Source organism: Meles meles, chromosome 2 (genome assembly GCF_922984935.1).
Source record: "Meles meles chromosome 2, mMelMel3.1 paternal haplotype, whole genome shotgun sequence".
Lineage (NCBI taxonomy): Eukaryota > Metazoa > Chordata > Mammalia > Carnivora > Mustelidae > Meles > Meles meles.
In genome coordinates, this window is record NC_060067.1 from 11,369,349 (window position 1) to 11,385,870 (window position 16,522).

Genomic DNA, 16,522 nt, shown 5'->3' on the forward strand with positions numbered 1-16,522 from the left:
CAAGAGTGGAGAAAAAAACAAAAAATTCTTCAAAGCCACCAAAATAGAGAGCACGTAGTGCTAAAGCCCATGTACTTACGAGCGATTTTGTTGGCTCCTTTTATCTTAATTTGAGTTACAGTTCCAATACATGTCACCATTTTATCATGTTCAGCTTGTAAGAAAATCAGGAGGGACAGAGAGATATTTCCAGTTTTAGAGATACTTAGAGTCACCAGAAATAATAGCTGAGACCAACAATGAAGATAAAAACCAGACAAAACGAAAACATAAAAACACAGCCCGGGGACACCTGATACAGAATCTACTGTTTCTTAATGCTTGAGAAGCCCCTGTTGAAACAGGAACACGTGTTTGTAATCGTTACTGTGATGTACGATTAGGTTAGATAGTATTTTTATTTTTTAGTTTAGGAAACAGAGAGGTGAAATTATAGATGTTTTGCCTCTAAAATAATGGAATGTGTTGGAGTTCTTTATCCTTATCCATTTCAAGGGCAACCACAAGCAACATTCTAGTAGATAAAAAGAGCCTGGGCCTCCAATTATGATCTCTTTTCCATCCCTGGCTGGCTTAACAAACCAGAAGAAGGTGACGAGACTCTTTTAACTCCCCCTTTCTTTAAAATTAGAAACTAGAGCAAGCATATCAGTGAATTCCTTGTTTCCTTTGTTCTGAGTCCTTTCTAAAGGACCGCACATGACCCAGAGACTCTTTTTTAAAATTTTTTAAAAAGATTTTATTTATTCATTTGACAGACAGAGATCACAAGTAGGCAGAGAAGCAGGCAGAGAGAGAGGAAGGGAAGCAGACTCCCCGCTGAGCAGAGAGCCCGATGCGGGGCTCCATCCCAGGACCCTGGGATCATGACCTGAGCCGAAGGCAGCAGCTTAATCCACTGAGCCACCCAGGCGCCCCGTGATTCAGGAATCTTATTCTGACTCTGAGACACTATATTTCACAGCATGTATGAAATGTTGGGTTAAATGTCATTAAAAGATTTTTTTTTTTTTAAATTTCCTGACCATAGGAGTCCCAGGGATGAAGAGTTCGGAGGATTTTATTGAATTGTAGATAGAGATAGGTAATGTTTGGTTGATACTGGTAAAAATGTTGGACTCGGGGCACCTGGGTGGTTCAGTGGGTTCAGCCTCTGCCTTCGGCTCAGGGCATGATCCCAGGGTCCTGGGATAGAGCCCCGCATCCGGCTCTCTGCTCCTCAGGGAGCCTGCTTCCTCCTCTCTCTCTGCCTGCCTCTCTGCCTACTTGTGATCTCTGTCTGTCAAATGAATAAATAAAATCTTTAAAAAAACCAACAAAATGTTGGACTCGAAACCGATTGGCCTTCAAGTGTAAGAACGACTTTTTCCAGAAGGCAACCAGGTTTTTGTATTCAGACAAGACCGAGATCCTGTTGCTTTCCTTCTGTTGTCTCAGCGTTTCTGGCTGAAACACAGAAGTGCAGAGAGATACAAAACTGCCTGCAAAAATAATAGAGGAAGTACACAGGATGAATCACATGTATTTGCTCCTTAAACCACAGGATGTGTTTATTCCTGACTGGTTGTTCTGTGCTTCCCAGGACGTTACAAAATCTAGTGTCAAGTGAGGGGGGCAGGGGAAGACTCTCCATTAGATTCGATTTTCACTCTATGCCCCATACTGTCCCTATATTATTACATTTGTTCTTCCCGAGAACCCCAGGAGACAGTATTATTATGGTCCCTGTTTAGATATAGAAATAAGCCTCAAGGAGCTCCAGGCTACGCAGATAAATTGTAGAATCAAATTGCTGATTCGTCTGGGTCTGAAGCCCACAGCTCTTTCACTGTAGATATGTAATGGCTCGATATTTGTTAAATAAATGACTTAGCAAATAAATAAACTAATATCTGGCCACTCTGGCTGCTGCAGACAGATGTGCCTCAGATGAAGGGGCGGCAAGGCATCAGGGCGAAGGACCTTCTCCTTCATCCTCAGCTTTGTGTCTAAGGATGTTTAGGTCACTTCTCCTGGGTCGTCTCCTGTGCGTGTGCAGCCAGGTTGATTCTTGCCTTGCACTGGGGGAAGAGGGGATAGAAACGAGAAAAAGTACCACTTGTTAAATGTCTGCTCAATGATGGACAGGGGACAGGTGCTTTCCTAGGTTATTTCATGTAGTTCTCATATCATATCATGTAGTTCTCATATCATATCTCATATCATATCTCTATAAAGCAAGCCTTATTTTCCCCAGTCTTAGAGATGATAACATGGGCTCTGAAAGGTTAAGGACGTTCTAAAGATACAGTATCTGATAAGCATGTTAGAATTCGAATCCAGGTCAGTCGGACTCTCATGTTCACACGGCGCTGCTGCCCCAGAGGAAACTGGACCTCAATGGGTTATATTAATGCAGCATTATTTACATTGAGACTTTAACATGCTTTGGAGGTCTTGTGTATTTATTCATACTGTTAATTCACAATATGAATTCATCGTAGTTATTAAAACAGAAGGAAGCGTAGGGCATTTGACTGAATTACTTTCATTTTGGTAATGGGCTCCTCCCTTTTTCTTTTCTTTTTTTAAGAAAACAAGACAAAAGTGGCAGTTTCTACCACACTAATGCGTGGATTGCAAGCAACGGCCCAGAGGTCTGCACGTACGTGCTGTGTTGTCATACTAGTGTTACAGCTGTGGGCTCCTTGTCCATTTCTTCCTTTCTTTTTCAAAAGATTTTATTTATTTATTTATTTATTTATTTATTTATTTATTTATTTGACAGACAGAAATCACAAGTAGGCAGAGAGGCAGGCAGAGAGAGAGGGAAGCAGGCTCCCCACTGACCAGAGAGCCCGGTGCAGGGCTCGATCCCAGGACCCTGAGACCATGACCTGAGCCAAAGGCAGAGGCTTTAACCCACTGAGCCACCCAGGTGCCCCTCCTTGTGCATTTCTTAGCTAAGTGTCATCATTTGTACCCGTCCTTCTGAGGCAGGAAAAGGTACTGGCTTGTTTTGGAAGAGCTGGTCGGAACTGGCCGTCTCTGATTAAAGGCCTAAACCAACTTGGATAAGATCACATTATGTTCAATCCACATTTCTGTCTGATAGGCAATGTCTGAAGGTGTCTCTGGGGGTAATTACCCAGGGAAAACATAGGCTAGAGAAACCAAGAAATGGATAGGCCATCTTTCCCCCCAAAACCCAAAGAAATGGTCATTAGCAGAGAGTAAACCAGTAGAGTCAGCGCACCTTAAATTTTAGGCTTCTTGTGATTCAGTTAAGAGACCCATTAAAACAGGAGCAACATTTCTCAAAGATCATGACCTCAAAATATTTCTGAGATAGATATTAAAGAATTCAAAAATGTACATTTGCCATGTCGTTTCATTTCTCCAGATATTCCCAGAGAAGTGGCTGATAATGATTTTAAAGGACATAAAACTATAATAATGAATATTCATGGGGTCTTGCCATACGCTAGGCGGACATACGTTGTTGGAAATTGTAGCAAACAGTGTCTCTCCTTCCGAATGATCGCTCTGACCCAAGATGGGGTGCAACAGGACAAGCATCTTCTTGTTCCGTCTTACACCTGGCTGGCTTCTCTCATGTGCGTTACCTGTCTTCCCTATGAAGGCATTGTGGTTTGCGATGCCTGCTCTAAACCTGAAGAGATTTTCATGGGCGGCATGCAGGGTAACTATGGCTAAATTGTCTTTCGACTCTCACGGAGCTTGCAGCGTAATGTGGCTTACACTGCCGCAAACCGTAAGAGCAAAATATGTTTTTTTAAAAAAAAATATTTTATTTATTTATTTGACAGAGAGATCACAAGTAGGCAGAGAGGCAGGCAGAGGGGGAAGGGGAAGCAGGCTCCCCTCGCTGATGTGGGGCTCGATCCCAGGACCGTGGGCCAAAGGCAGAGGCTTTAACCCACTGAGCCACCCAGGCATCCCCCAAATATGCTTCTTAAGTAATGAAAGCAAAGTAGGAACAGATGTATTTTCAGGGCTCACAGAGATGGTCTGTCATCCTACAGCCTGGAATTGCTCTGGCTTCTGTTGACAGCGTCAAGACTTTGGGGCACTCTAGCTCTTTCTTCTAGTAGCAGTCGCCTGTAGGGAGACACCGCTATGGTCTGAATGATCTGGCCCCTACTAACCCTCTCTTCCAAAGTCTCCAGTGTGGATTTCCTGACAGGACCTGATTCCATTAGTCATCTCTCCATATGGGAGGTCTGCATCGGGCAGAGCTTTTGACTCTAGTTCACTCCATAGATGGCCAGATAAAGTACCCATCCCTAGTCTGATCGGTGCTGTCCCAGGAGGCAGGGAGAAAGGTGGAGGGCCTGATTAAGGAAACTTTTACAAGGGGAGGTAGGCCTGGCAGACATTTTGAAGAAGTGCCCAGAAAGGGTTATGACTATCAGAATAAACTTGGTCAGACCTTTAGGATTATTATTATTGTTGTTGTTGTTGTTGTTGTTGTTGTTTTAAAAGATTTATTTATTTATTTATTTGAGAGAGAGAGAGAGAGAGAGCAGTGGGAGGGGCAGTGGGAGTGGGAGAGAATCTTAAGCAGATTTCCCACTGAGCACAGAGCCCCACACAGCACTTGATCCCAGGACCCTGAGATCATGACCTTAGCTGAAACCAAGAGTCTGAAGCTCAAATGACTGAGCAACCCGGCAACCCTTCGGTATTTTTAACACTACAAAATTCAGTTTTACAAAACCTCTACAAAATACATTCTTCTCATATTCAAATAATGAAAGCTTTCTAACCCGGGGTGGGATTTATCCCTTTTATTTTTATTTTAAAACTCTATTTTCATATTGCACGGAGCACTGGGTGTTATATATGAACAATGAATCTTGGAACACTACATCAAAAACTAATAGATGGTGACTGGGGACGCCTGGGTGGCTCAGTGGGTTAAAGCCTCTGCCTTTGGCTCAGGTCATGATCTCAGAGTCCTGGGATCGAGCCCCGCATCGGGCTCTCTGTTCAGCAGGGAGCCTGCTTCCTCCTCTCTCTCTGCCTGCATCTCTGCCTACTTGTGATTTCTCTCTCTCTCTGTCAAATAAATAAATAAAATCTTAAAAAAAAACACCAACTAATGTATGGTGACTAATGTAACACACACACAAACACACACACACACACACACACACACACACACACACACACAACCCCTCTATCTTCTTTCAGATTTTTTTCGAGGAGTTCCCTTAGTAAATTTCTGCAGAGGAAAGGATTGAAAATTAGGCATGATATCTGACAAAATGATAATGAATCTAAAAATAAAATTCTGGGAAACTCTATTCTGGGATTTGTTCTGTGGCAGTGACCTTAACTGCATTCATTCCCATTCAGTTGTTTCCACATAATCTACAATCACGCCTGGACTCTGTTTCATGGACTTAATGAATGCTTCCGTCTGGTCATTGGCAAACACTCCCTGGATGGTTTCTATGAACTAGTCAGTGTGTTCTGATGCTGAGTGACTAATGTCATCTCTCAGATCTCTCATCTCACCTCAGATGCTGAGGTGATGAATCACGTCCCATTCCTCAAGGAGCTAGTGAGAGTCCAACAGAAAGAACTAATTTGGTCTGGTGAGCGTTACAGCAGAGGGACATGCCAAGAGCTATGCTACCATGTATGGTTTAGAAGTTGGTTTATTTACTGCACCAGGATTTATTGAGTTCCAACTTTGTGCAAAATATAGTGTTAGTGGGTATAGGGAATGGCAAATAATTTTGTCTTCTAGAAGCTAACTGTCTAGCTGGAGAAGTAATAATGCACACACACCCACACCAATGATCAACAGTGGGAGTTCATGGCAGTGTGAGATTAAATTCTAACTACTTATTGTAAATAGAAACTTAGTATTTCAGAGGAGAGACCTCCATAAGCAAGAGCAGTTTCAAAAACCTAATTTCAAAGCCCCTTGAATGAGCCCTGAAGAACAGATAAGACCACAGGACAGAGAGGAGGGATAAGGTATCCAAGGTATCCAAAGTGTTCACTCATCGTTCTCTTCAGACCCGAAGCCCCCTTCCTGTAATAAATATTTCCTTTTCTGAAATTAAATTCATTCTGTAACTTATATGCATGCAAGTTTAAAAATGACAGTACACTAAATACAAATATAATGTTCTTACTGTAATTTAAAGGAGAAAGAGAAGTATAATAAGTGGTATACATTTCAGTATATCATCCTTGAGCACGACTACACAAGTAGCCAAAATGGAGTAGTCAGAGGCTTGCAGTCACTTGTAATGACGAAGAGAGAAGGTAGACGAAGCAAAATGAGAAGCCAGGCTGAACGAGAAGTGGAGGCAAATGAAAGAGCAGAGGTAAAGTTGACAGAGAATAAAAACTAGTTCTCGGGTAGGTAATGACAGACCAGACCCGTCTCTATAGGATAAGAGAAAGAGGGAAATAACCTTAATTGCAGGAGGGATAACACGTCAAGACAAATTATAGATTGTTGATGTGAGAAAATGAGGAAGTATGATACTCTTGCAAATGAGCAGGACCTTACTTATAAGTGTATGTGAAAATAATTCCGTGTTGCATGGGATGGAGGCGAGACAGATTCTTGAAGTAAATAAATTCTGTCATGGGACCACATGCGGAGGTGTACGTTCTGTCTTGGGTATCTAAACAGACCACAGAGACCAGATGCTTTGATAGTCAGTAGGAAATGAGAGATCTATTGAAAAAAGAAACAGCAATTCAAGGGACAATCCAGGTGTATTGTGTTGGGTCTCTGGGGCTGTAAGTTTGAAAAGAAAGTGAGATTGAGGGGCGCCTGGGTGGCTCAGTGGCTTGGGCCTCTCCCTTAGGCTCGGGCCCTGATCTCAGGGTTCTGGGATCCAGCTCCCCTTCGGGCTCCCTGCTCCAGGACAGGGAGGGAGAGCCTGTTTCCTTCTCTCTGCCTACTTGTGATCTCTCTCTCTCCCTCTGTCAAATAAATAAATCAAATTAAAAAAAAAAAGAAAGTGAGATTGAAGAACAGCAAGCAATTTCAAGAAATTTCAAGTTGCAATTTTCATAACATAAGTAACAAGAAACCATTATCCCAAAAATTAAAATAATAGACTTATTATTAAATGTGGTGCTGTCTTTACATTTCACGTCTTTCTTTCTTTTTTTTTTAAGATTTTATTTATTTATATGACAGAGCTCACAAGTAGGCAGAGAGGCAGGCAGAGAGAGAGAGGGGGAAGCAAGCTCCCTGCTGAGCAGAGAGCCTGTTGGGGGGCTCGATCTCAGGACCCTGGAATCATGACCTGAGCTGAAGGCAGAAGCTTAACCCACTGAGCCACCCAGGCGCCCCCATTTCACGTATTTCAATTAATGTAAATACTTGCCTCAAATCGTCCCTGTAAAATATTTGCGACCTCCCAACTACAAATGCAAATGGTACAAGTGTGGACCATGGGTTCAAATGCCATGAGTGATGCTTGTATTTAGGGACAAGATTTCCCACGTGGTTAGCAACCTTGGGACAATTTGAACAAAAACAAAGTATACCATTTTCATGCCTAAAAGGAAGTTGCCAGCCTAAAATGGTCTGTGTATGTTAACACTGTGCAAAAAATACATCGTGTTATATATCAAAAAGAGTCGACTCCTAGGCTTAGATATACAAATTGTTTTACTTACTCCCATGAAAATCTGGTGGGAGGCTGGAAAGTCCTATAGTATATGAATGTAATCTTCTGTGTTGGGCACGTCCCCACATACTGCGGGACGTCTAGCAGGACTTGACCCCTGATGCTGCCCAGCAAGAGCAGTTTCAATCGTATGACAGTGAAAAATGCCTGCAAAACTGCCAAAATACCCTCATATTTCCCATCTCCATTACAAGATTCCATCACTAGACAGCAATGGAAAAGGCTTAGGCTGAGTCATGTTATACTTAAAACTAATGCGGTACCGTGGGTTTGAAGGGGAATGAGAAGGCCTTCTGTTGGGTAGAGCCAACTGGAAGAGACTTTTAAACCCAAGGCTACAGATTTTATTCAGAAATCTTGAGAAGTGGGGCGCCTGGGTCGCTCAGTAGGTTAAAGCCTCTGCCTTTGGCTCAGGTCATGATCCCAGGGTTCTGGGATCCAGCCTCGCACTGGGCTCTCTGCTCCGCAGGGATCCTGCTTCCTCCTCTCTCTCTGCCTGCCTCTCTGCCTACTTGTGATCTCTGTCTGTCAAATAAATAAATAAAAATCTTAAAAAAAAAGTCTTGAGAAGTTATTGGAATGTTCAAATGCCTGAAGTGAATCTAAAATTCGTTCATCTGTAGTTTTTCATGTTTTTGTAATTATTATAGTATCACAGCTCCAAAGGATCAAACTCCTTGGACAAAAACAATGAGTTTTCAAGTTGTATTGACTCACTAATAGATGTTTAAGCAGAGTTCAAGGCCCAGCTGTCTGCCATGGGCATCTGTGGCTAAAACATCAGTTGCAGGGAATGCTCATCTCAGGAATGCTGTTCCTAGAATATCATGTCTTCCCACCACATCAAATCCATAGCTACCAGTCAGGCAATGAAGGGGTTAAGGAGAGAGTGCTAGAATTTTTATTTTGTGAAATTTTATAGCTTTGCAACCATGCAAATATTTGTCTGAGTTTGGGGAAAAAAGAACATACCCAGTTTTTCTTGGGACAACTGAGCACATTTTTACCCCAGCCTTCCACGGTATGGGATTCCTTCCTTTAGTGTCTAGGTCTTACTTCATGCTGACTGCTATCGTTTGGAGAAATCGAAGCTTCAGTATTTCCGTACCTTCTAGAGAGTATTGTAGAAGGCTGTCCCTGATTTTCACAGAGATGTAAATTATTTTCATAACCCAGCATGAATACATACCAATCTTCCTTTCTAAGCAGAGAGTGGATGCTTTTTCTTGAGTCTATGCACAAGAAATCTTCTGGGATTGGTAATTTCTTGGAGAAAAGTATAGCAGGGTTTCAAGGACAGGGATTGCAATGTGTGTGTGTATGTATGTATGTATGTTTCCAGCACCTAGCTGGTACATAGTAGGCATTCAGTCAGTGTCTTTGGATTGAGTGAATGAGCGAGAAACCTGTAAGGTTGTTAGGGTGCTTTGTGATTTTCCAGGTTTGTTCTCAGTTCCGTCTTCTTCTCCGGTGCCGTCTGGCCACCAGAGGGAGTCCAAGATTCATGTTGGGATCAGAATAAAAAGGGGAAAGGAGGACATCTTTAGTATAGGAAAGTAACAGTCAAAAAAAAAAAAAAAAAAGAAGCACAGTTTGAGGTTGCCAAGAGGGGTTAATTTAAGTCTTTCAATAATATATCACTCTTAGAGTGCCAAATAATCTTGATACCATGTGGATAATATATTAGAGGAAAATATTTTTATCTGATTTTGAAACATGGAGCTCCCAGAGAGTTTAAAGGAGAAAATAAAGATTGCTTAAAACTAATTTTGACTCACATATAACTGTCTCTGATTTTACCTTTGCTACATACTACATACTACATGGAATGTATGCTTCTTAAGGAAAGGGATTTTTGTATTATTTCCTGAATTATTCCAAGTGCCTATTAGAATACTGCCTGGCACATAGAGGCATTAAATAATTAAGCTGTTGAGTTAATTAACCAGTAATTAAAATTATACTATAATATAGTTGGTATTAAATTGTCTGTCAATGGATGGATGAATAAAGAAGATGTGAGAGGCACACACACAATGCAATATTATTCACCACGAGAAAGAGGGAAATCCTTCTTTCTTCCATTTGCGACAACACGGATGAACTGGAGGGCATTACGCTAAATGAAATAAGCCAGACAGAGAAAGACAAATACTGCATGGTGTCACTTACATGTGGGGTCTAAAAAAACCCATCAAACTCACAGAAATAGAGGTTAGAAAACTAGTTGCCAAGCAGTAGAGCGAGGGGAAACTAGGAGAGCTTGCTAAAAGGGTTCAAATTTCTAGCTATAAGATGGATAAGGTCTGATGATCTAATGTAAAACATGGTGATTATAGTTAATAACATTGTACTGTATAATTGAAATTTGTTGAGAGTAAACGTAACTGTTCTCAACAAAAAAAGAAAGAAAAAGATAAATATGTGAGGAGATAGATATGCTAATTATCTAGGTGGGGGGAATTCTTTCACAATGTATGTGTCCACTAAGTCACCACGGTGTACACTTTAAATATCTTACAATTCTATAGGTTAATTCACCTCCATAAAGATGAAAAAAATTCATCATTATATTGTAAACACTTTACATGATATTTTATCACATACATATTTCATTAATTATCCATAGAATCATAATTTTATCTATTCAGTAAAATATTCATTATCTTTTGACTGAAAATACCCACTACTGGGGCACCTGGGTGGCTCAGTCAAGTCAAGTTAAGCTTCAGACTCTTGATTTCAGCTCATGTTGTGATGCCAGCATTGTGGGCTCCAGTCCCACAAAGTCCACTCCCTGCTGAGCAGAGAGCCCACTCAAACATTCTCTCCGACAGCCCCTCCCTCCACTTGTGTGTCCTCTTTCTCTCTCTGTCAAATACATAAATAAACCTTAAAAAAAGAAAGAGAGAAAGAAAATACTTCTAGGCTCTATTCCCAGAGATTTTGATTTAATTAGTTTGGAATGGGACCTAGGCATAAATAGTTTGTAAAGTTTGCCAGGAAATTTTATTTTTTATTTTATTTTGTTTATCTGGGAGACAGAGAGAGTGAGCGAGTAGAGAGAGACACACATGCCTGGCGAGGGGGTGGGGGAGCAGAGGGAGAAGCAGATTCCCTGCTGAACAGGAAGCTCGATGCATTCAATCCCAGGACCCTGAGATTAAGGCCCAAACTGAAGGCAGACTGAGTCACCCAGGTGCCCCTCGCCAGGAAATTTTCATGTACAGCTAGGAACTGGGAAGCATTGCTGTAAGGTACACAGCCAAACTACTTTCCAAAAAGGTTGTACTGATTTATAACCGAATCAGTGACAAGGAGAACCAGATGCTTCCACCATTCCTCATCATTCTGGGTGGAGATGGTGGAGTGTTCAAAGCATGGTCCCCAGGCTCAGCAGCATTGGCATCACTTGGAGGTAAAGCAAAGTAGACTTTCTGGCTCTTTCTCTGCCGCAATGAATCAGGATCTAAATTTTAACAAGATCCTCTGGTGATTTGAACACACATTAAAGTTTGAGATGCACTGATGTAATACATTTTCTTACTCTGATAAGGCAAAAATAGTAGTTGCTTTTATTTGAACCTGCAGAAATTCAATTTCTGAGGCTAAACTTTCTCTTCCATATGTTTATTGTTCATTTCTAGATCATCATCTTAAATTGTCTGTTTCCATCTTTTGCCTGTTTTTAAATTAGGGCTGTTTTCTCAGATGTTTGGATATATGAAAAAACTGATGACTTAATGAGGGACATGAATGAATTATGAAGTAGAGATCTATTGGCATTGAAATTTAAATCTAACTAGAAGGAAATGACACCAAAGAGAGATAGAGGGAATGTCCTGAGTGAGGAAGAATATTCAAACTAATCCTATTTAGGGCCCTTAGCATTTGTATCTCTCTTAGCATTCATCAAATACCCAGTCATCCATTCATTTAATACATTTTTGGATTGTCTTTATTTTTTTCTTTTACAAGATTTTTAATCTATCTATCTATCTATCTATCTATCTATCGACTCATTCATTCATGAGAGAGAGAGAGAGAGAGAGGCAGAGGGAGAAGCAGGCTCCTTGAGGAGCAGGGAGCCCCATGTGGGACTTGACCCCAGAACCTTGGAATCATGACCTGAGCTTAAGGCAGCTGCTTAACTGACTGAGCCACCCAGGCGCCCCTTGGATTATCTTCATATGGTATACTCTACTAATGCTATGAGTCTATGTGGCCATAAAGAAATCTGTCTGATCATCTAGGGCCTTATAATCTATCTGGTCTGGTTACAAGTATGAAAAGTTAACTAATGATAAAAAGTTTTGTTCATTCTGGCTGACTGAGTGCTAACTGGATGGTTCAGACATTGGGCTCCTCTGGGCATTCATTAAGGAATGGGTAGCGGAAGGAAGAGGACTCATACCCATTGAGTACCTATCATGTTTTTCTCATTCAGTTCTCATGGTAACTCTGTGAAGGTGGTCAGGACATTTGGATCATAAACCATGTGAAGAGTTGAAGGACGATTGCTCTTGGTGACAAATCAAAGTTTATTTTGGGGGAGAAAAGGACAACTTTGCCTTAGATAAGAATTCTAACTAAAAAAAAGGAGAAGAAATGAAGGAAAGAGAAATTCACCATTAGAATCTCACAGTAACCATTGCTGTGGGAAAAATCCACAGATAAATGCTGAAATTCATGGTCAAAATTTTAAGGGGAAACAGAATATTTGGATAGCTTAAAATAATTTCCCCCAAATATTTACTAAGGGAAAATTAGTAAATTTATGGTGGAGACACCTAACAGACACAAGTTCAGCATCATGTAAGACATATTGATATCATTCATCCCCTGAATAAGGCACTGAGACGGGCACATCACCTCTGTGGTATTCTTCCTCACAATTATAACCTCAATCTGATACCTCAAAAAATTAAAAATAGAATTAATTACCATATGATCCAGTAACTCCACTATTGGGTATTTATCCAAAGAATATGAAAACACTAATTTGGAAAGATCTATGCACCCCTATGGTTATTACAACATTGTTCGCAGTAGCCAAAATATGGAAGGAGCCTCAATGTTTATCAATAGACAAATAGGTAAAGAAGATGTGGTGTGTATGTATATGTATGTATGTATATACATATATATATTTTTATATATATTATTCAGCTGTAAAAGAGAATGAAATCTTGCCATTTGCAACAACCTGGATGGATCTAGAGGGTATAATGCTAAGTGAAATAAGTCAGTCAGAGGAAGAAAAATACCATATGATTTCACTCAGCTGTGGAATTTTAGAAACATTATCAATGAACAAAGGGAAAAAAGGAGGCAAACAAAACAATGGAGTCTTAAGTAGAGAAAAAGTGGTGGTTACCGAGGAGAGGTGAGTGGGGTTTAGGTGAAATGGGAGAAGGGGATTAAAGACCAGGCTTACTGGGACGCCTGGGTGGCTCAGTTGGTTAAGCCGCTGCCTTCGGCTCAGATCATGATCCTGGGGTCCTGGGATCGAGTCCCGCATCCGGCTCCTTGCTCGGCAGGGAGCCTGCTTCCTCCTCTCTCTCTGCCTGCTTGTGTGTACTCTCTCTCTCTCTCTCTCTGACAAATAAATAAAATCTTTAAAAAAAAAAGACTAGGCTTACTGTCATGAAAACTAATTAATGTATAGAATTGTCGAATCACTATATTGTACATCTATAATGAATAAAGTGCTGTATATTAATTATACTGGAATAACAAAAAGCAAATTAAAAAATTATAATGTCAGTCTAATCATGAGAAAACATGAGAAAAACTCAGTTGAGGGATAGTCTATAAAATACCTACCCATGCACTGCAAAACTTCTTTAAAGGGGCTTAGGGTAAGGAGAGGTTGAAGAATGTCACCCATCTACGGAGATCTAAGGAGATCTAAGGAAGCATGGCAACTAAATGAAACGTGGGATTTGAACTGGGTCCTTGACTGGTTTGAATTTAACTGAATTGGAACAGAAAAAGAATGGTAGTAGAAAAACTAGTGAAACCCAAATAAAGTCTGTAGTTTAGTTAATAACAGTGTACTAATGTTAATTTCTTAGTTTTTATAATCGTACCATAGTCATGTAAAGTGTTATACGGAACTGGTGGACGAGTATTTGGAAACTCACTTTGTGATACTTCTAAAAGCCTAAAATTAGTTCTAAGAAAACTTACAACATAAAAAACTGTTTATACAACAACAGAAAAAATGTACACTGCTTCATCTTGATTCAGTTCTCAACCCATGACTGTGACCCTAACCATCGGTATAAAAAAGAAGAAATAAAAAAATTAATGTCATTAGGTTTTCCTTTTGTGAAGAGTCATCATTTCTGTTACAGAACACAGAGGCCTTGGCTGTATATAGGCTCTCCTTCCTGGTCAGGTCTGCAAAGCACTGTTTCTAGGGAACAAAAATTATATAATTTACTGAACCACTCTTGGCATAGGCATTTCCAGAATGTCTCTTTACAATCAATAGAGTTGCATCTGGAACATCACATAGTCCAGCCTGCTTATTCTCATTTTATAGTTAAAAAAAGAGGATGGAAATAACAGTACATGTCTATGTATTACCTTCTACTTTGAAAAACAGTTTTATATTTATATCTCACTTTATACTCACCAGCTGTAAGCGATAGGGTAATCATTATTAACATCCCTGCTTAATAGATTTCAGAGTAGAGGCTCTAGGATGGTCTCTAAGTTCTAAGGCCACAGTTAGGTTATTGGCTGGCATTCTTTTCTACCTCACTGACGCTTTCCTATACTCTCCAGAAGTGAAAATGGAAAGTCAACTTCTCTTGCCCGTACAGGTCAGAAAACAGTGTAATTCTTACGCAATCGTCATCATTGTTATCCAGACTTTACCGCATTTTTATAAAGATTTTGTTTATTTATTTAGAGAGCATGTGTGAAGACAGGGGCAGAAGGAGAGGGAGAGAGAGAGAGAGAGAGAATCCCAAGCAGATTTGCACTGAACGCAGAGCTCCACACTGGGCTCTCCATCTCACGACCCTGAGATCATGACCTGAACGGATGTTTAACCAACTGAGTCACCAGGCACCCCCTTTATTACATTCATACAATATGCTAGAGAGTTTGTCAAGTGTTTTTTAAATAGTTAATCTCACATAATCTTCTTTATGATTTTTCCTTTTTTTTCTTTATGATTTTTCAAGCAGGTGGAGGTAGACGTAGAGAGGATTGGCATCTGATTGGATGTGATTGGCAGGAGAAGAGGGAAACATAAAGGGTCAGGATGGTTATCAGCTTTGATGCTCTGGAATATGGCGGTGCCATTAACAAAAATAGAGGGTGCAAGAAAGAGGAATATGAAATAAGATGATTTCTTTTCTGTATGTCTTATGCGTACTCTGAACTCTACAGTGTGCCCTTATTTGACTTCTTAAAGCACTTAGACTAACTTGTTATGATTCAAAAAAATTTAAATGTGCATGCCATTATAATGGTTCAGAGATTTGATCAGATAAGAGAATGTAAGCTCATAACTTCCAGCAGACCCGTCTAGTAGTCTCTTGCCTGGCATGGTTTAAAAGCCTCCATACGCATGTTTCTGAGGATTGACTGGTGCGGCTAGCTTCAATTAGTCTGGTGAGACATTCCTTTGAGAGGCGGATCAGACTGCAATTACAGTGTGTGGGGTAGACGGGGCGTGGAGGGGGGAGATGATTGATAATTAACTAGGAAAAGGTCGCTGACACAAAGTCTGATTTGCGCAATGATAAAGAAACGGGTCTATAGTTATTGTAGAATATGAGTTTTCTCCCTCTGCAACCTCGCAACTATATCCCTCAGAGTGGGAGAGGGTGGGGAGAGACAGCATGTTACCGAGCAGCCCGACATCAGCCAAGAAAGCACATACACAGCTTCTGAAGAATGTACAAAACAATCCAGGTCAGAGTCAAGTCCTGCAACCCACTTGTGTAGTGTGTGGGTTGCAGTCAACTGCAACTCACAGACTCACAGACAAAAGTCCCTCCATGTCTCATGGTAATAACTGTTTATGATTCCATATTGCTTTATAGTTGTTTGTGGTAGAGAAAACAACCCTTCCACTTGGACTTAAATCTTTCCTATGGCCTCTAGATTTCTTTAATGTAGAGTTTCACCTTTTTTGGGCCCAAGTTTGCAGAGCTGTTTGTTAGTTCCATCTGATTTTCCCCCTGAATGGGGGTAATTGACGGGGGGTCTTGTCCCATGGTGAGGGGCTATGAGCCAGTCAGACCTTTCACACTGCCGGAAAGGACCACATCATACTCTATCTTTCAGTTGGTATGATTCCTGTTATCGTTCTCCTCTGTTCCCTTCCTTCTCTTACTAAATCCCCACTCTGTTACTCCTCATATATATAATGTCACAGCCATTGGGAAAGGATGAAGGAGAAAATTCCAACTATCATCCCACTGATAACCAGTGTCAGGTAGGGAGAAGGAGCAAAATGTGCTCACAGTGATAGGGAATTCCAATTCCACTTTTTATGTAGGTAACAGAGATAATCAAGGATTTTCTTAAGGCACAAAGTCCCTTTAAGGAGAAGAATAAATGAAACAAGATGGGATTGGGAGGGAGACAAACCATAAATGACTCTTAATCTCACAAAACAAACTGGGGGTTGCCGGGGGGAGGTGGGATTGGGAGAGGGGGAGGGGGCTATGGACATTGGGGAGGGGAGGCGAACCGTAAGAGACTATGGACTCTGAAAAACAACCTGAGGGTTTTGAAGGGTCAGGGGTGGGAGGTTGGGGGAACAGGTGGTGGGTAATGGGGAGGGCACGTTTTGCATGGAGCACTGGGTGTTGTGCAAAAAC

At 40.9% G+C, this 16,522-nt stretch overlaps 1 protein-coding gene across 1 annotated transcript in view; it reads right to left on the minus strand.

Moving 5' to 3' along the window:
- Positions 1-1,948: 1,948 nt before the first annotated feature.
- AMTN (amelotin) overlaps positions 1,949-16,522 on the minus strand; it is a 49,013-nt gene continuing 34,439 nt past the window's right edge. The window contains exons 8-11 of the mRNA XM_045997367.1: positions 10,977-11,142; positions 8,730-8,810; positions 3,458-3,652; positions 1,949-2,060 (exon numbers count right to left, since the gene is read on the minus strand). Coding sequence (XP_045853323.1) covers positions 1,949-2,060; positions 3,458-3,652; positions 8,730-8,810; positions 10,977-11,142 — 554 coding nt within the window. The remainder of the gene's footprint in view (positions 2,061-3,457; positions 3,653-8,729; positions 8,811-10,976; positions 11,143-16,522) is intronic.